This window comes from Trachinotus anak, unplaced genomic scaffold (genome assembly GCF_046630095.1).
Source record: "Trachinotus anak isolate AG129_WGS33_773 ecotype Australia unplaced genomic scaffold, CSIRO_AGI_Tana_v1 ptg000004l, whole genome shotgun sequence".
In the NCBI taxonomy this organism is placed as follows: Eukaryota; Metazoa; Chordata; class Actinopteri; order Carangiformes; family Carangidae; genus Trachinotus; species Trachinotus anak.
Window position 1 is genome coordinate 22,710,117 of NW_027273855.1, and position 21,030 is coordinate 22,731,146.

Consider the following 21,030-nt stretch of genomic DNA (forward strand, 5'->3'; position numbering starts at 1 on the left):
TTGTATTGAAAACTAAGATCTGCAAGACCTGTTGCTGCAACTGTTGCCACAGCACAACTTTGACCTGAATGCTAAATTTAGCATGTTAACATACTGATATTGACAATGCTAATGTACTAATGTTTAACATGTATAATATTCCCCTCTTAGTTGAGTGTGTTAGCATGCTAACACTTGCTAATTATCCCTTAGCATAAAGTACAGCTGAGGTTAAATGTCATTTGCAGATATTTTATCATAAAACTGATGAAAATTCAGATGATCCAAAGATATTACAATGTCTGTACAAAATGTAATGATCATCAATTTAATTATTGTTGACACATTTCAAGTTTAATCACAAAGGTCAACCTCATGGTGGCGCTAGAGGTAACCAAAGTCAGTAGGACATATCCTCTTGGGACCATGACTCTCTGTACAAAAAATCTGTCCACCAACATTGCCGACCCCACAAAACATGGCATAGTGAAGTAAAACTGGAGTTATGTGTCACAGAACATAAACATAATATTATTATATTATTAAAATATTATATAATTATACATATTATACATATTATTATTATTATTGTTGTTGTTGTTGTTGTTGTTGTTGTTATTGTTATTATTATACTATATTATTATATTAGGCCACATCCAATAACAAATGGATTGAGTGAGATTCTTTAGGAAAGTCCCTGAAGTGAAGATATTTTAGGGGTCAAATCATCCCTTTAACCTTAATGATAAGTGAAATAAACCTGTGAAGTGATAAAGTCACGGCTCCAGTGGGATCATGGGTAGTGAGAGCTGAACTCTCTGCTGGCTCGGCCTTGGACTTGGTAAGAGCCTCCTACTGTCGCTGGGGGCAGATGGTCTCTCTCTCAGAGTCAGGCGTCAGCTGTTCACATGAGCACAGATGAGTGCGTTGGACTCTGACTCTCCCACAGCTCACAGACTCCTGACAAACTCCTGACAGCTCACTCCCTGTTGGGTTCACTGGAAACTATTAATGAAGACACTTTTCTTCTTCCTCTGATAAAGCTCCCATTTACTTTGTGGAGATATGCGTCACTTCAGGTAGGCCACAGAAATATTATTTCTTAATTTCTTGTTTTCATTTGTTAGAGATTATTTTTAGTTTATTAGTTTTTTAGTTCTTTGATGCTTGTAGATGATGATACTGACACTTATTGCAGAATAAAGTAGCTAAAACAACATTTTTCATAACAGAATTTCACAAAAACCCATCAAAATACAATAAAAGGGGGATTATTCCAGTAGCTTTTCATCCTCCACAGATCATTCATTTTTAGTTGGAAAGTTTAGAAAGTGCAAGTGTTTTTGTGTTTTGCACTCACCTTTACAAAAGGACACAGAGTTGACATCAGCAGACGGGAGGATCACTCACCTGCTAAAGCTCCTCTAAGTCCATTTGCTGACCCAGGTATCAGCCTGAACAGCTTATAAGGTCCTTACAGTAATACACACTGTAACTGCAGTGAGACAGTCGTAGTATGAACCAAGAGGAGTTTGTAAACATGATTCATGCCTGTTAGAGATTTTTGGTCTACATGAGTTTAAAAATACAGTTTATATTGATTGATTTATTTATTATTTATGAGTGATGCAAGAAGCTTTGTACATTTACTTGTACTTACCGATTACACATTTCCATTTTCTGCTCCTTAATACTTTTATTCTTCTACAGCCCAGAGATAATTATTGTACATTTTACTGCACTACATTTATTTATAACTTTTGTTTTATTGCAGATTTGGGTTAGTAATACAAATTTGGTCAACAAATAAATAAAATATGATGTATTATTACAGCTTAAAGTAAGATGAGACTTGGAAAACTCACAAGCCATCCAGAGGTATATAAAGTAATTAAAATGAACTCCACCAGCTCTAACATTAAAGTGATGTACATTTAATGTATCAGTAATTATATTCCAATAATAAAATATGGATTATTCTGAAATAGGCTGCTCTGAATAATTAGCACTTTTACTTCTGGTACTTTAAGAATATTTTGATACTTTTGTACTTTTTCTTTAGTAAACTTTTGAATGTATGACTTTTATACTGAGTGTAACAAGTATTTCTACATTGTGGTGCTGCTACATTTACTTTAGCAAGAGATAAGTACTTCTCCCATCACTAGTCTATTAGGCTTTAGAATATTGTGTAATACTGTTGAGCTGTTTGCTTTTGTTATATTGTTCAGTAAACAGAGTAGCCTACCTAACCACATTCCCAGAACAATAAGTCTGTATAATGATGGTACCAAACACCAGGTCATTTCCTTATCTGCATCCTGCTTTTGAACAAAAGAACCAGGAAAGAGAAACTCAGAGGGGATCCCCAGTTTCCTTCACTGGTTCCTGAACAGATGTTTGCATGTGGGAAAGAGCTATAACCTCTCATATATACACATAAATAATTCGTCATTTGGAAGCACAATGATATGTCATATTAAATTTAAGCAATACTTTGACAGGGTTTCCTCCCTGGACAGTCATAGGACTTGATGATTAGTAACTCTCAAGGTAGCAGCCAGGAAAATCCAGAGCTGAATTCATGCTTGTTGTTGCCACAGAGCTGAAAACACTTCCTTCTTTTTGCAGGTGCACAGCAGGAAACTGTTTTGTGCAAGTTCTTCATTCAGGAGTTTCCTCTTTCCCTGGATGCCACATGCAGGACACTGCAGCTTCCCTCCTTCAATGAACAAAGCGGATTCACGTCCAGACCAGCCGCACAGCAATAGAAGAAATAATCCTCCAAGATGGCAGTCACTTCAGTCTACGTTACTGAGGAGCCAGGAGCTGATTTAGCTGAAATGGACATATGCACGCTTGAGATTAATATGAAGTATGAGGTCATCCCATCTGTTGTCTGCTCTGTTTGCCTTTCATTCGGCCTCATCTACTGCTTTTTTGGTATGTATTCATGACACCAGAGCTAAAAGTTGGGATATCAAGGTAGAGACTAGTTTTTAAAGTAGTATACTCCTCCTTTAAAGTCAGTACTTCAGTGTCTCACTGGCCGGACAGTTTTCACAGTTTAAACCCTGTGTGGCAGGTGTCTGCAGGCTGCCAGGGGTTTAAGGTGGATAAGCCCAAAGCTGGACAAGGCAGATGGGTAGTCCTGTGTCGGAGTGTGACAGAGGCAGAGTAAATGAAGTTCCACCTGTTGCACTGACTGACATCTCACAACTGTCATAGTGTTAAACCTGGCAAAGGTTCATGTGGGCCTTGGCAGAGATTTTGGATTTTTATAAACAGCTGCTAAGGTCCAGGTAACAGCAGTTTGTAGAGCTGTATGATGAGTAAAATGAAGATTTACAAAAGATAGTAACATGAAGCAGAAACGTTCAACATAACATTATTTCTGTGAACATAAATTCAGTAAACACAAACTGTGAGTATGTTTGGGAGTTCCATGTCCTGTGCACCTGCTCCCTAAAACATGTGACATTATGCAAACACACACCACAAAAGTGTGTGTGTTCCCAGTATGTCTTACAGAGTACATCAGGGTTAGGGTGGCTTGAGAGGAAGTTCATGGATGTAAATGATTAATCATTTGAATGAAAGCAGTAGTTTCAGTGTCGCAAGTGAAGAGATGTGTGTTGAGGTGTCGGAGTTGTGTTTCCTTTACGTAATTTGTGACCAGAGAGATGAGCTGAGTTCTGATTTTTACTTTTGAGTGAGTACTTTTATTACTCACATAAAAAAATGTCAATAACAGATGTTGGAGCTGGACATGCACACTGGAACAAATTTGCTTCTAAAATGTATTTCAACAGTGTGTGACCCATCGTGATCAGCAGTGTTGTCCAAGCAGCTCTCAAAAGATCTCAGTGAGATTTCTGTTAAAGGTTCAAGTCAAGAACGAATGAAAGCGCAGTAGTAGTGGTCTGCAACGTTACCTCAGTGTTTGGCATTGGCAAATGCATTATCCAAACAAAATGCGGGTTAAACTTTTGCCCTTAAGCTTCTGATTAGAACACAAATTTCATATTAAATGTATTAATTATGCGCTGCCCCTCTTGACTGTATCATAACATGCCACAGTACACAGTATGCTGTAGGCTGTGTTGCATTTACGATATTTTCAAATTTCCTTGGCTATAAGTAAAACTCTATGATGGTCATTTCCTCAAAGATTATATGAATAGCAATGAGGAAAAAGGCAGTACTTATGATGTACTTATATTGTTTATTGAATCTGCTGTATTACCATAAATACAGATGATGTAGTCTACACTGACATTTAAGTTTATTTTTTTATGATCAGCCATAATGTTAGTTTTTATTCTAGACACCAAACCTTAGATATTTTACTCTCTTGTAAGTTTAGCAGTCAGTTACTGTAAAATACAATGAGCGATATTACTACAGTACTGCTGGAAAGCATTTACATTATACCACAGTTAACACTATTGTAACACATGCTCGGTGCATTGCAACATTTTGGCAGTAATCCAAAGCAAAGAAGCTTCATTCCTTTTCCCTTTCTTTAATAGCAGTTGTGTTGCAGTGCTGCTCACCTGGGTAATGTAGTTCAGGAGAAACGCTGGCAAACACATGTTGCATTGATTCAGTGGATTCACTGCACAGTGATAATGAATTTGTATTTAGAGTTTTGCACATTCAAAGTCTGAGCCGAAGCAGCTGTGAAACACTGCAGCTCATTTTGGATTTGTATGAACGGAAGAGTTGCTGACCTTGTCTTTAATCAACTTTCCAGGATACCGCTGCTTCAAGATGGTCATGTTCTTCTCCGGCTTCATGTCTGGCACGGCAGCTGTACTCCTGTTGTACCACAATGAGCCTGTGTTGGACGTCCAGCTGGGGACAGAGACCAAGGCGGGGATCGGCCTGGGTGTGGGTGTGCTCTGCGGGCTGATGACAATGCTGGTGTCGACGATGGGACTCCTCCTCAGCGGCCTGCAGCTGGGGACCCTGCTCTCCCTCGCTGTCCTGGTGGTTATCGGACAGTTTCACAGCCTTACTCCTGTGTGGGTGCCTCTCAGTACTGTTCTGGCTGCCAGCATCATCAGTGCTGTCTTCACACTTCAGTGGCAGAAACTGTTCAGCATCTTCTACACATCTGTGTTTGGAGCCACCACTGTGATGCTGTGTGTGGATTACCTGGTGGGGACGTTTGTGCTGCCAGATCAGGTGTACGATATGTTTTGTCAAGTTGCCCCACGTCCACTGTGCTGGTTTAACTGGGCAATTACTGGAATTTTTCCCCTTATGACTTTTACGGGAGTGTTAGTGCAGTGGAGGTTTACTGCCAAAGGAGTATCACACACAGAAGGTGAGTTCAATTCCACTTGCACTTACTGAAGCATTCAAGCTCAGGCTTTCTTTTTAAATATGCCATCCAGAATTAAAACCCTCCTTTTTTCTCGCCTTTTGATGCCTCCCAGCTGTACACAAAAAACAGAAGAAACATTCCAAGAAGCACAGATACAGAGAGTCCAGGAGAAGACCTCAACCACACCGACGGCGCAGGCCTCCACCCCTGAAACGCTACGCCGGAGACGTCCTGGCACCGGTCAGTGGCTGAGAGTAAATTGTGTCCTCCAGCATTAGTTTATCTTTTCATCCAGCTTTCATTTCCTCAGAGACACAAAGTCTACACTAACAATAAATGTGTTTACACATTTAAAAGGTGTAAATATTATCAGCAAAATGTAATTAAAGTACACATAAAGGAGGAAAATTACAACTTCTACTCATTATATTAGTGCATTATTGTTACTGATGCATTAATGAAGAGCTGCAACTAACAATTATTTTCATTACAGACTAATCTGCCAATATCAGATGACAGTGAAATATGCTCACTATAGTTTCCCACAGCCTATACACAAATGTAATGCACATACATATATTGAGTTTCCACATATAAAATATATGTATATATAACATAAAAACATATATTAATGTAAAATTTATTTTAAAGTATATATATATACAATATAGAAACCTATTTGCAATTGGAACAATTTCATATATTGATGTATATGTTTAACCCATACAGATATGTATGTTTATGTATATATACTTTATATATAGTAGACATATATTATGTAAATATATATCCATCCCATTATATGTATGTTGTTTTAATAAACTTGCATATGTAAATTAAATATACTGTATATCATGAACATATATGGTTGTAACATGTTACACCATATAAAAAGTCATCATATAGATATTTTTAATATATGTACATATACAGACTTTACTATAGGTATTTCATATATGTCATAAACTTATATATTTATATATCCAGAGGATGTATATATGTGATAATAAAATATCCCCTTATAGGTGACATATTTTTTCATAAACCCATCATATTTTGCATGTAAAATGCTCTTAATCTAAAAAGTGACATATAACTGAAGCTGTCAAATAAATGTAGTTGCGTGAAAAGCAGAGCATTTCTCTCCTAAATGTCGTGTAATAGAAGTGCACAGTAGCATGAAATAAAAATGATATCTCAAAATTAGCACAGTACTTGAGTAAATTATGTAAATTATCATTATGTAAAATCACAGTGGATGGCCAGTGCCATAACAATGTGTCCTCCTCCTCCTTTTGCCTTTCAGAGTTACCTTCAGAGCCTTCAGGAGCGCCAGATGGGAACAGGCTCCTCCACCAGCAGCGTCAGCACTGTCACACATGCTCTAATTGACTTTGACTTTGAGACAGGCTCCATGGTGCCTCTGACTGCTGCCTCCCCTGTTTTCACAGTCTGAAAGAAACACAGCGTCAATTATTTGTGAAGTACATACATCTAAAGGAGTCCGTTACGTTATATCTGAGTCTGTGAACTGTTCATTTCCATGGAAACAATCCAACCTTTGACTGTTGAATCCACTTCCACCAGCTTCGTCGGATAATCATCAACATGCACACACAGTGTGTTTAGAGATGTTTCAAGATCAGCCCCTAAATGATGACAAGAGGAAATAATGCAACATCCACAGCCATCAGACTCATGATCATAATATCCTTCAAATGGTTTATCTCACAGACACTTTGTGTTTGACAGTTATGCAGTTTTTTTGTTTGTTTTTTCGCATAACATCCTTATATTCTCCAAATACTATGACATTCTTTTGGAAGCTGTTCATGCCATTGGATACAAAAATAGACCTAAGGTGTGTGTCTAGATTAGTTTGGGTTGTAACAGTTTTGAAGTTCAAGTTTTATGGATAAAAACAGTGAATTCATACCAGCACATATGATAAAATGAAGGATATGCATCAGAAAAATGGGGAATGTTTGACAATAAACCAATAAACCACTGATTTGACAGCAGCAGCACAGCTTGATAATGTTTTTTTTTTCATATTAAAGAAAAAGCTATGTATAAAACAGCCACTGTGGACAAAGGTGGCAATTACAAGATAATGGTAAATGTTAAAAAATATTGTGCGGGCTACTGCTCATACCAGACCAGGTACAACTGTGGCAACAAAACCTGATCAGATCAGTTGTGTGTTTTCTTGTTTATGAATTCAGCTTTTTATTTGCAAGATGGAGAAGTATTATTTCATCTTACAAAATTTAGAGTCTCGTTTTGAAGGTAAAAACATTTTTTTTAAGTAACATCTGTTTTACTTAAACATAATGCCATGGAAATTAGTAATTTCCACGAAAATAGCTTTTTAAGTTTAACAGCAAAATGCACATGAAAGCTAAGGTAAATTATCTGCACTTTGACTGTGTAGTTTCTACCCAGGCTGCAGTGACTGCCCTGTGGCTCAAGTCAGAGAGCACTAAACAGAAACCGTGATGTTTGAAGGCTCTTGAACACAGAGCAGTGTAATAGATACATATAAGCTGTTAAACCGCAATGTTTATTTGGATTATTAATAACTATCACTGGCCACATGACATGAAACCTACAAGAGCCCAATAGGATACTGTTGTTATGCTGTGTTTGTACTAAATTCATGTTTGATTAACTACGTTTTGAATATGTAGCAAAATAACATGAATTCCACCAGAGTCAGAGATTACACAGTCGGCCATTAGTGGACTGTGTAGTAGCTCTAGCTCAGGCTATCTCAGCAGCTAGCATAATTAGACAGACTGCAGTTACTGCTAGGGTTAGCACTAGTTACTGCAGTTAGGTTTTTACCACCATTTCCATGCTACTCCATTAAATTGTAAATTAATGTATTATATAGATTTCAATTTACTGAACTACTTACTTTACTGATTACTATAAGCCAGGGACTGTAAATAATAATCAAACTAAAGTTCATTTTGTAGATACTGCAGTGTATCTGAGCAGTGGGGAAGGTAATCAGCCTAAAAACACAATTACACATTACAATCTTTCTATCTCTTTTACAGTTTGTCATCCTGCCTGAAAACTTCAAAACCTTTTTTTTCTCAACTTCATTGCTTCTGTGGTTATTGCTCTGTGGCCATGGGGCAGTGTAGAAGCTTTGTCAGTGGATAACAGCATCCAGTCTTATTGAATCACAGTATAGAAAGACTTAGTGTCTTTTCCCATTTCATGTCTGTCAAAAAGAAAAGAAAAACAACACATTATGCAAATATTTATGATTTTATTGAATGCATGCCAATTTTGTCCAAAAATAATAATAATGCTCTCATTCCTTACACAGGGGATTCATACGGCATGCTGAATACTTTCAAAGCATTTGTCAGGCTCCGGGTAAATTAGCTGTTTTCACTGTTTTCATGATGAATCACTGCACAGGATAAGGTTTGTGCTCAATCCCTGGTGGCCTCTGGTGGCTCAGTCGTCACACTGCATCCAGTGCTTGGCGATGTCGAGGGGATAGGCCTTCTCCACTGCTTGGTGGCTCTGGTTTACACGCCAGTACTTAGTGCCTTTGAATATGTATATATGACCGTTTGTCCATGTTAATGCAGCATCAGTATTGCTTGGTGCCCCATGGAAGAGCTGCCCAATAGGTTTGGGATATGAACTGAAGTCTGTTGGACCAATCTCATCCCACTGCCAGTATCCAGATCCCTAACATGAGAGGTATATTATTCTCCAGAAGTTTGATATTCAACAAAAGAAAATTTCACACAATAAATTGAAGCAAATCTTTAGCACTTACTTTGAAAAACAGCAATTTTTTGTTCTTATTGAAGTACAAGGCTGAGTCAATATTTGCAGGGATATTGACCAAGCTTTTGGGGAAGCCTTGGTCAAGTTTGAAGCGTGTGTATCTCCATATTTTGTCGTCTGTGAAAAGATATTTGGAGAAAAGACGAGTATTCTGTAAAAACTGCAATAACACTGACCCTGCCAGCGTTGTACATTATGGCCCTGTGAGAGATTTTGAAACTATGAAATTAATCCACCTTTCAGAAAATAGGACTTGTCAGTCCGCTGAGAGTGGACAGCTGCATTGAGGCCCCCTGGCAGCTCCTTCCAAAGTGTAGAGATCCGAATGGGAGAGTTGTAGCCAGAGTTGGACACTGTCCAGACATACTGACCACTGAAAACATATGTCTTATGCAAAGGACCTATGGGAACACAGTGCAGGAAAAAATCTCTGTAGATACATTTCCCTGCAGGGGGAATTACTGAACTAATATCTTGTCCTAAGCAAAATACAGAGGCGTATATACCCAACATAATTGCATCCAGTGTGGCCTTGCAAGGATCTGCAATAACTCCTCCTGGCACTGACTGACCTGGATTTCTGGATGGAACACTATTCTCTGGCTTTCCTGAGAAGGGACAATACTGCACATTGCATTATTTATACTTTAAAGAGCATGCATATGTTTGCAGTGTAACGCTATAATGACATCACCGTATAAAGCCTGGATCCCTCGTATGTCGTCTGGATGCAGCTTGAAGTCTGAGCGGTATCCGTTGTATACAGGTCCCATGAGTGCATTTTGGTATTGTGAGTGGCCCAGTCCAAGAGCATGGCCAATCTCATGAGCTGCAACAATCCTCAGGTTGGAGCCGTGGATCTTCCCTTCTGTCCACAGCTCGTCTTCGTCAAAGTGCACAATGCCTGACTCAGGGGCATCAGCGTGGGCTAAAACATGGCCTAAAGATAAAACAAGAACTCAAATACCGGAACATCTCATTTACACCTGTCATTGTTTTACGTGTCACCGAGATCACAAAACTTTTCACAAAATTTTGAGACATCCAGTGTGTATCAGTTCGTTAAGAAAACTGCTCCTACCTCGCCCATCAAAGGGAACTGGACACGTCTTATCTTTTCTGTGGAAGGAGATTTTGATGTCTGCTCTCCCATGTTGCAGCTCCCTGAATTTTAAAGGTGACACAGCACTCCAGTACTTGAACGCATTCTGGATGGCCAAACGGGTCTTTCCCTCACCCAAGTCAGGAGTGTAATTATAGATGCGGTAGGTCAGCATCTTCTTGCGCCAGTAACCTGTTCAATCAGGAAACGCTGGAGTCACTTTTAAAACGTGTATATGTGTTTTACATACGTTATGCACTTTATAAAGAACCTAAACATGTAGTGTAAATGCAGTTACTCACCCATGACTCGATATTTGAGAGTCTTGTTATTGAAGGAGTCCTGTAGACCACACCGAGGTTTGTTCATCATTGCCAGTGTGGCTGTGTCTAGTTTTCCTGATGTTTGCAGGTTTGTCGCTCTCTGGAAGATTCTGACATACACAGGAAATGTTCTGACATTTGTGCTGATTCTAATACATAAAAACAAACCTGGGATTAAGGTCAACACAGACAGAAACATGTTCATCTATTTTTGCAAAGTAGAAAAAGGATGAAAAATAGTCACCTTGTGGCTTCAGCTATTTCCTCAGGTGGATGGTTTTGGCCTGTACTGTCCAGTGGGATGTGCAGATAACCATATGTCCTTAAATACGCCTGGAGAGGGAGAACTCATTGTAACAGTGATGGAAGACATATTCAGACCATTTACTGATGTACTGCTGAGTATTAGCAACAAAATGTACTGCAATAAAATACTCATTATGCAGAGTGGCCTGCTGACAGTGAAATATAATACTATAAATAATAGTGTTGGATCATTATTATTAATGTATTTAGAAATAACCGGCACATAACTGTTGTAATTGGTTATGGAGCTAATTTTAACAGTTCATATAATGTTAGTTTTAATCTACACCAATGCAACCCCAACAGATAAGTCATATCTTAATCTGTAAAGCAACTAGGAACTATATCTGTTTAAGAAATGTATGCATGTATGAGTGTATAAGCCATTTTATTGATCTCTATCAAAGATCAAATAAAGTTCTTGCAGTTGTTTTTCAAGATGATTTTATCAGAGGGTTGGTGCTATTAGCAGCAGAACCTAGAGAAGTAAATCTGGCAAATATCCCCCAAGGATATTTTTGTTCCATTTGAGACGTTGAACCATCCCACTGAAGCAAACAAGAGCACAATAATTTGTAAAAACCTTTGTCCATTCTGTAAATCAAAACCATATGGACAGCATTATTTAGTATTCTGTTGCCCAAATGCACCAGGAATATTTTATCAGGTTATATGGTCTTTAGTGACAATCAGTGTTAATAATTAACTTTAAACTATTTAAAATCCAGTTGCTGTGAAAGTTGCCATAGAATCAAAATTAGATGGAAATTTAAAATGATGGATAGTCTCTAGTTAAATACAGTTTCTATTTAGTCACTCTTTGCTATCTGAATGACCAACTTCTTCAGTCTTTAACTCAAATACATATATTTTTAGAATATTTTAAGTGATGTTTCAGTATCTGCAGTTTTCTGCGTTTTCTTACCACTGCTTCTGTAAATTCTTCTCTGCTCAGGGCAGCAGATGAAGCTGCTGTCATAAAAACTAGAAGCACCATTAACTCCAGTCTATTCCCCATTTTCCAGTTACTGAGAAATACAAACTTTCCCCAACTGGATCCAGCACAGAACTTTGACCTTTTAAACTAATAAACAAGATTCAAATCTTTCTAAGCATCACTGAAGACTGCAGATCCTCCATATGCGTCCATCCTTCTGGGGCTCCTGTATCAGAGCTGAAGTTGGTGTCTTAGTTTAGGGATTTGGTTTTTATACCATCAAGTGTCTGTTCAGGACCTGCCTCAAAACCACATAATAAATCTTTACAAGGAATGTGTGGACGACAAAAACCAATACATAATTCAGACAGTGACATCGCGATCACGCCTTCTTCCACCATCATTTAAAGCCACTTGTCTGCAAGTGCGCAAGAACAACTTCCGAGTAATGTTGTTTACGTCAAAGGAAGCAAATAAATGAAGGATTAGCTCTGTTAAAAAGATTAGCTGCCCACTATCTATTAAAGGTGATGACTTATGTCAGTTAAGCTGCAATACTTTGTAACTGGATTCTTTTCCAGACATGAGACAGATGTACCACGCATATTGCTGCTTTTGCTCATTTATGATTTCTGTGAAACATGTTCCACATAAATCTGAGCATTCTTGACTTCATGGTTGCAGCTCTGTGGAGAAAACAACTAACCACACTTCCTCCATGAGACAACAGTTAATTATATTGTTCTGAATGTAGGAGCCCATTCAAGGAGAAACAATGACACCCCCGTGTAACCGTTGCTCCGAATCATCTTCTGAATGGAGACAGACTACGCCTCCTTTTCTGCTTTAACATTGTGGAACACAGCTCGTAAAAAGTGAGCGGAAAGACAGGAACACATGTTTTTAACAATTACAGTTACTATATTTAACAACTGTTTTACTGCCAATACACTGGACAGTGCCAGATTTCTCACCTGTAGAGGGCACCTTGAATGTATTAACTACTGAGTGGATTTCCTGCCCTGGGTCCTGCCTCTCAGGTCGAGCACAAACCCTTCCTCCTCCTTCACAAACTTAAACTGAATTGATTGTTATTGATTGACTGAGCAGAACAAAACCTTAAGCTCTGACCCAGTTCCATACTACACACTAAGTATAAACAGGTTTTTAGATGTAGTGTGTTCACACTGGAAAAGTGAAAAATTAAGTGTACACAACAGTTGCACTGTATAAATATATTACGCTAAAATTAGCTTCATTTTTGTGTGTGCTGATTTTGAGGTGGTTTAAAATTAAAAGTAAACTATATTTATATTAGAAAACAAAAGTGTATTTTTGGGAAAGCATTTTGTGTGTATTTAAGTGTAATTGGTAGTGGTTTTCTAAAGTCACAGTGTGACATCCATCTGTATATGTGTTATAAAATCTACTTAGTATAAAACAGTAAAGTATGATTTAATGTACAAAAACAGCATACTATAATGATAAGGATCTACTGTATACAATTAGACTGAATGCAGCAGAGTTAAAGGGACACTCCACCAAATTTCTAGCAATAAGCTGTTGTTACTATCAGAATGTAGAGTTTAAAAGATAAAAGCATTTACTGAGCGGGGAGGGGTCCCTGAAAAAGTTACTGCTGAATTTCTTTATGGAAAATGCAGGATCCAGTGCTTTGGGGGACTAAAAATCAGTTTAACTATTGTATTTTTGATCTGCCTTTTGTGAGTTCTCCAACTATATGAAGATGTAAGCTAATATGCTACAGTAGCCCTTTAAGTGGAGCCTCACAGGCTCAATTTACAGCAAATAATTCCCTTTATTCTAAAAGCAGTCCATTCTTGTTATTGGTCATTTGTTTTTCTACTGAAGACAAATCTTTTTAAAAAAAACAGGTCATATAGTAAAGTTTTAATTTATGAAAAATTCATTTCTGATCACTGTAGTTTTTACTACACTCTCCTCAAACAAGCGTACACAGTGCATTTGTTGAGGACTACTTTCTGACATGGATTAATACACATTTGGTGTATTTACAGAAGCAACATGGTGTGTGTGTGGCATCAAGTCAAAGTAACTACAGCGCCAATGTTTATCATGATGAATGTCACTGATGTTTTTAATCATTTTTGAAAAACAATAGAACTCTATGGCACAAAGGAACAAGCCACATCAGGATTTGGCTGCACAGACAATACTTGTTGGTCGGACTGATTCATTGTCGGTTTTGGTCTTTTTATCTTGTTTCCAAAATACTCAATGACACCAAAATAGATTTGTTTCTCTATGAATTTACACCCTGCCTTCTAAAATAAATCCCCAGTTATTCATGTAACATTTTACACAGCGTGTAGCTTTAATTAATGTAATGACTGTATAGACTCAACATCAAAGTGACTACAAGAGGCCATCCAATCATTGACAAATGTTAAAGCAGAAAGATCAACAAACTATATTCTCTTCAACAGAAAATCTTTTTTTATCTAGTTTATGTGTAAGTGATACTTGATGCTATGAAAGGTACAAAATGGAAAGGACAGACATGCACAAAACAATTCACAATGAGGTCTTTAAAAAGATATTTATAAATGTATGGCCGGGCCAATACACGTATATGAGCAGGAGTCACGATGTTATGTAGAGATCTGAATCTAGAAAACAGGCTGGTCATTTCTGAGGATGTGGTGACCGCTACGTAGACCTCCTGTGGTTCTCTGCTTGGAAGGCGCTGGGACTGTGTTCACTTCCAAAGTTCATGATGAATATCAAACAGGTAGAATATGTTTAATGGAAGCTATGACCACAAAGCTGCAAAGGTCCCTTCCCTGTGTTTCAGTGTGTAGTTTCTATGTTCGGTCTGTCTGTCTCTTCTGTCCTTTATTGCTTCAAGAATCACGCTCGAGCTGCTGTAACTCATCTTGTATGGCCTTCGCCCGACCAAGCTTTTCCAACTGATCCTTTGTCGGCTGTTTTATTTCCCCTGAGTCCACTTTCTGCTGCAGTTCCTCAACTTGTCGCAGCTTCTTTTTCAGGTTTTTGATCTTCTTGGCCTTTTCAGCTGCTGCTGCTGCTCCTGCTGAGGAATCACTGGGAGGTGAGGCAGGTGCCGGCGCTGCCGTCTTGTTCGCGGACTCACCGCCCTCTGAAATGGACACATTCTCCACAGCGTCGCTCACCGATTCCACATCCGCATCTCCATCCTGGCCCTGTTGCTGCTGCTGTTTCCGTTTTTCTTTACGCTTCATGTTGCGTTTGGCCGACTTTGAGAGATTGGCTCCCTCACCGTCTACACACCCGGGGATCTTCTGCTGCTGCTGCTGCTGCTGCTGCTGCTGCTTTGCTGGAGCTGCCTCCGACGGGCTCAGGCCAGGTGGCAGGTCTGGTTTGCTCTTGAAAAACTTCACATACTTGTTTTCATAGCTGAAACAGCAAGAAACAGAAACTGAGGTAAGGGGATTAAAAATAACAAAGCGTATTAGTCGTTTCTAAATAATCCTGGACGATTCCAATTGATCCCAGGTATCATGTTTTTGTTACAATACTCTACTGATTTCTAAGGCTATAATTAACTATAATAATAACTATATTATATATTACTATAATATATATAATTATTATTAATTATTTTCATTATCGAATAATCTGCCAATTAAGTCTTCCATTAATAGATTAATCCTTTAGTCTATAAAATGTCAAATGTCATTTTTGTTTTGACCTCCAGTCCAAATCCCAAAAATATTCAGTTAATTATTATATATGACACAATAAAGCATCAAATTCTTACATCTGAGAGGCTAAAGTCAGTAAAACTTTGGTATTTTTGCTTAAGAAATTATTAAAAATTATTTTATGATGAAAATAGTTGCCAATTTATTTTCTGTCAATTGACTAATGGATTAATCAACTAATCATTGCATCCCTACTGATTTCACAATAAGATTATGATGCATAGTGTGCTTTGTACGAGTGTATGGAAAGAAGAAGTGCACTTACACAGGGACTTCCTCCTGGGGGACGTAACCGTCCTTCACCCTCCTCGGCTTCCTCCATGTTCCATCAGGTCGCTGAGTGGCAGCAATATATTTCCCTGAAGAACAGGCACAGCATTTTAAAGAGCACTGGTATATTTGTATGAAGAAAAACTTGAAAATGAGGTCAATTTTAATGTATTTTATCAACTGAGGGCCAGATTTGACTAGACTTGCATTCAGATCATCATAGCCTGTTGTGGTATTTTTTCAATATTCTCCTAATATTTATTTCTAATTATAAATAATAACTTTAATAATCCATATTTGTATTTTCTTTTTCAGGTTAACAATGCAATGTCTGTTCTCAGATTACAGAATAATAATAGCCATTTTAACTGACTCTGGCCCTTTGCATTCATTAATAAGATAATAAACACTTCATTTATCCCTATAGGGAAATTCACAAATGTGTAATGTGTACTGTCCTTGTCAAATAAGCCAATAAATTAATCAAATAACAGCAAATTACCACAAAACTGTGTTGTTAAATATGAATGGCTCAAATGCAACTGCTATTTGGGGAACGATCTCTCTGGACATTACTGTAACAAGAGAGGATATTTCTGTTTTAATTTTGACAGTTTTGGAAATTTTGCAGCAAAACCTTAGGCTCAAGTGAAACGCAAATTAATGGGACAATAAGAAAGAATAACTAAGAGATATGGTCATGTGCAGTAAAAGGCATGATCATAAGTATGTGAACATTTCCAACTGATAGCAGATAAGTAATAGGATTTTTAAAAAGTACAATTTACACATTACAACACATGTAAAATGTCACATAAATATCAACCAAACATGAGTCCGGAGTGGACACCACACATTGATATTTCATATCAATAGAAATTTTTCATATGAAGACTTTTTGGACATTTTTGGCATTTATTGCTGATTTTACTGCAGCATAGTGCACAATGATATGTTTTACTGCAGCACCTCTAACCAGGAATCTTTTAGATGTAATAAATAACACATGCTGTAGGTTTCTTAGATTTCTATTACACACTTCAGACTGAAACTATAAAGTCAGTAAGGTGTTGTAGAGCAGGCTTGAAGGGCTGCTATAAGTTTTATTAACCACCAGATGTCACTGTGCATGCTGAGCATAAAGCCCCAAAGCCTCAAAGATCAAATCTTTATCACTAGTTTGACAAGCTGAGAGTGTGTGTTAACTTTCATTCCCTTGTGAAAACACACATTCAATCTCACACTGAATAAATGTCTTCCACAGCATAAAAACCCAGAGCATGTTTGGGAATAAGGATAAAGCATTCTGTATTAGAGCTGGGAAATATATCAACAGTATTTGAAAGTAGGAATATTTTTTTGTAATTACTGTAATACATTTGCACAGTAAGTGTGGGTGATGTTAGACAGTCAACTGTTTATGCTGTGACTGCTGTACCATGAATCCTTTAAGATGGCTTTACTGCAATATTTCATATCATTTTTGCATCAGTATATTGAAGTACAGTACTGTGTCATGGTTTAAGGCACTATAGATGTTTAGATTCTTTTCCATCTCATAATACCATCGGGGAGGCACCTGATCCACCAGATTCATTCTGTAACATGACAGCAAGCCAAAACATACAGTCAGGGTCATAAAGAACTATCTTCAGAGACAAGAGGAACAAGGAGTCCTGCAACGCATGGTCTTGCTCCCACAGAGCCCTGATCTTGAATTCATGGGGTCAGTCTGGGATTAGATGAAGAGACAGAAGACACTGAGACAGCCTAAATCCACAGCTGGACTGTGGCAAGTTCTCTAGGATGTCTACTGAGGAGAACTGGTGCTGTTGTAAAATGCAAAGGGTGGTCACACCAAATTCTGATTTGATTTTTTTTTGTTTTTCTATGACTGCCGGCACTGTTTATGAAAGTATATTCACTTTACTAAAACCTCTGGACAGAACTGTGCCTTAATTATCCATGTATTTATTTACTCATTTATCCATAAAACAGACATTCATGCCTGGTTATTTTATCCATAAACAGTTTCTCTATTGATTTTCCAGAATGTGGCCTTATTATGATGCATGTTGATAATATGATGTGAAAATATGAGGCAGGATTTTTATCCACATCGTCCACGCCTTCTTTTCTCGATCTCATTCACTTAAGTAGTCTAGCTTTTCTCAAGTTATCGTACTGTTGCAGCTTGCGAATAATCAATAAATGCCTAATCAATACCTATTTAATCGTCATATATTGTAATAGCCCATAATACCTGCTGATGTAAGTGATTTTTTTTTCTTCCTATGGATCAAATAATCTTAAAACTTACACGAAGACACATTTTTTCGCACAAAAAACATTGTCGATTCAAATCAAAATAACTGAGTTTGTGAATAAAATATCGCGATGGTTGTTTTTGTTTGCATACTTTCATCAACATTCACTCAGTTACAGCAGAAGAAGCTAGCTAACGTTAGCTCCTGGCTAACGTAGCAACTGTTAGGTCATTATACATAAAAATTGTGTGGCTAATTAAAACGCTAATGACCATAAAGTTGCATAAGTAATTAATTCAATGTGTTCCTGACAGCAGTATACATATATATTACGGTATTTCCACACTAGTAAGTAAGGACGTGCAAGCTACAAGCTAAGCTATAGTGGAAAGTACAACGTTAGCCGTTTCAGCTAAGACTAGCATCACCTAGCTGCAAAACAACGTCGTTAAACCTGTTATTATCGCTACCAATCAAATGGAAAATATAGACTCAACCTCGATTGTAGTTTCTGTATTTAACGAAGAGAGTTTAGTTTCAATTAGACAATGGTCTGGCACATGCAGCATCCTTACCAGATTCATCTGTCACATACGGGGTTGCCATTTTGGTGTAACTTGCGGCTCCGCTCCGCTCAGTCGGACGATGTCCTCAAACGTCCCCCTGCTCACCTAGACCCGACACAGTAAAAACTACAGCTTTTTAAACATTTGTTTTAAACGTGTTTCTTCCCTGCAGGTGAGATCTGTCATGACAGCACATACATAAGGCTATTAGAATGAAGACCGTGGCCCTGGATGCCAAAGGACAGCTAAACTGTGCGTTTAATCGAGCGGTACAAGTTCACAAACCGAGCGCACCCTATTCTTCGACTTCGGAAATGACGACGTGGATCGTGGGTTGCCAGATTTGGATGTTTAGCCGCTTTTTTAAACACTTGATGCAATGGTGGAACAGGTATCGAATCATTTACTTAAGGAAACGTTTCAATACCACACTATAAAACACCTTAGCCAGTGGCAGTGGATGATGACACGGACCTAAATATTAACTGAATACATTAATGAGCTACTGGACAATCTGAATTTCCCCAAATGATAAATAAACTACTTTATCTATCTATCTATCTATCTATCTATCTATCTATCAAATATAAAGTATCATAACTTGTAAAGTAACAAGTAACTAAAGTTGTCAAATAAATTTAATGGAGTAAAACAATAAAAAATAAGAAATGCATTGCAATAAAAGCATGAAAAGATAATACTAAAAAGATAATAATAAAGTAAGTACCTCAAATTTCTATTTAAGGCAGCATTTGAGTAAATGTGCATAGTTAATTTCCACCACTTATGGCCCATGTCAGTAATAACATGTTTGGATTGTTACTATTTACGTATTAACATGAAAGTGGTACTTGGTACTTTAGTGTTGTAGGTGGGGCCATGGCTCAGGTGGTACAGCAGACTGGTTGCTGACTCATGGATTGGTGGTTCAGTCCCTGGGTTCTTGTGTGTGTTGTGTGCGTAATATCCTATTCTGAAAAGTATACTAACTATAACTGTTAAATTAAAATAAGTGCAATATTTCCCCCCAAAATGTAGTGGACTAGAAGTTAAAAGTAGCAGAAAATGTAAATAATCAAATAATGTACAAGTATCCGAGAAATGTAAGTAAGTACAGTTGATTGTTGAAATGAACTGTTTCAATGTTGTCTTTTTACTTATTCTTTGCGATTTCAACTTGTTCATTTTACTGCACACAGTAGTGTCGCTCATTTCAGTGACTGACAGCGTTCTCATCAGAGGCTACTCTTGAGCCACGCTGACTGAATACTTTGCTCGCTGTGTGTTCACAGAGGCCTTGAATTGCCTTTAATGAAAACACAAGGAAGATAGTAACTGCTACAGATTAGAATAAGGCCATCAAAGTTACAATCCTCACACTAAAAATGCCTATTATATAAAAATGACAAGATTGATAATAATAATAATAAAAGTAATAATGCTCTATACAAATACTGCTCACAGTCTCTAAAAACCATTGTATGTATGATGTTTGTCTTGTGACCCATACTGAGTCAGTTAGAATATTTGTATTTGCATGTATTGATTTAGGTCATTTTAGTTTAATTTTTCATGGAAGTACATTACTAAACCATTGGAATAGATCTTTAAAATGAGCTTCCATAAAAACAAATATCTTTTATAGGCTACAGCACTATGGATATCATAATTTTGTGAAACTTAACATAGACAAGCCTGGGATAATTGTCCTGGGACCTGAGACACAGAAACAGAAATCTGTAAACCTAGATTCTCTGTCCTACTTCTCAAGTCGGAGACTTAGGGAACACAGTTGCTGAGCTGACAAACAAGGCCGCATTAATAAACATGATTAAATGGCTGTTCCTCATCCAAAGAATGTCTCAAAGAAAAAGAAAAAGACTCTGAGAGACTGAAAGAGTCCAATCTGATCTAATGATTTCTCTTGCATCAAACAATTATTAATATGTCAACATTGTATTAAACAAATGCATTTATTCTGGGTCCAGGAAACAGACACCACACGTGAGAAAGATACAATCTGCATTAGCCACTACTGCTTTGCTCACCGGCCTATTATACTAAACTGCAATGAGAACAAACAAACTCAGTATACTCAGAATACACATCTCAGTAAGAGCATTTTACAATAATCACATCTCAGACACTGAGACACAACAGTCTTCTGAACTGGACAATGAGGGGTCAAAGGTTACCTCTACCCTTATGAGTTATTACAAAAGCCAGTTTAACAGTGATTCAGCAACTATTGAATGCGCTTTTTGTCAAAGCAATAAAAAAAAAAAAAAAAAACTGCTCCACAGTTTAGTTCACACTGACTGCCCTTGTGCAGAATTTTATGAACTCATACAGAGAAGCGCTTGAAACGTATTAAAAGGGGGGGTGTTGGAATACAACCTGG

At 37.6% G+C, this 21,030-nt stretch overlaps 3 protein-coding genes across 3 annotated transcripts; 1 reads left to right on the top strand and 2 right to left on the bottom strand.

Annotated features, from left to right (window-relative positions):
* The first annotated feature begins 850 nt into the window (after positions 1-850).
* Positions 851-7,335, top strand: LOC139621007 (transmembrane protein 198-like). Its single transcript, XM_071477148.1, has 5 exons — positions 851-1,058; positions 2,611-2,922; positions 4,736-5,311; positions 5,424-5,551; positions 6,618-7,335. The coding sequence occupies exons 2-5, from the start codon at positions 2,769-2,771 to the stop codon at positions 6,765-6,767; spliced, it is 1,008 nt and encodes a 335-aa protein (XP_071333249.1). The 5' UTR covers positions 851-1,058; positions 2,611-2,768; the 3' UTR covers positions 6,768-7,335.
* Positions 7,336-8,584: 1,249 nt separating this feature from the next.
* On the bottom strand, positions 8,585-12,202 carry LOC139621006 (matrix metalloproteinase-19-like). The gene is made up of 9 exons (XM_071477147.1): positions 11,787-12,202; positions 10,800-10,888; positions 10,535-10,665; positions 10,212-10,424; positions 9,825-10,070; positions 9,637-9,738; positions 9,367-9,531; positions 9,120-9,247; positions 8,585-9,028 (listed from the first exon to the last, which is right to left on the bottom strand). Exons 1-9 carry the CDS (start codon positions 11,877-11,879, stop codon positions 8,789-8,791), a joined length of 1,407 nt encoding a protein of 468 aa, XP_071333248.1. The 5' UTR covers positions 11,880-12,202; the 3' UTR covers positions 8,585-8,788.
* Positions 12,203-13,887: 1,685 nt separating this feature from the next.
* On the bottom strand, positions 13,888-18,940 carry pym1 (PYM homolog 1, exon junction complex associated factor). Its single transcript, XM_071477149.1, has 3 exons — positions 18,639-18,940; positions 15,792-15,885; positions 13,888-15,218 (listed from the first exon to the last, which is right to left on the bottom strand). Exons 1-3 carry the CDS (start codon positions 18,667-18,669, stop codon positions 14,684-14,686), a joined length of 660 nt encoding a protein of 219 aa, XP_071333250.1. The 5' UTR covers positions 18,670-18,940; the 3' UTR covers positions 13,888-14,683.
* Positions 18,941-21,030: the final 2,090 nt, after the last annotated feature.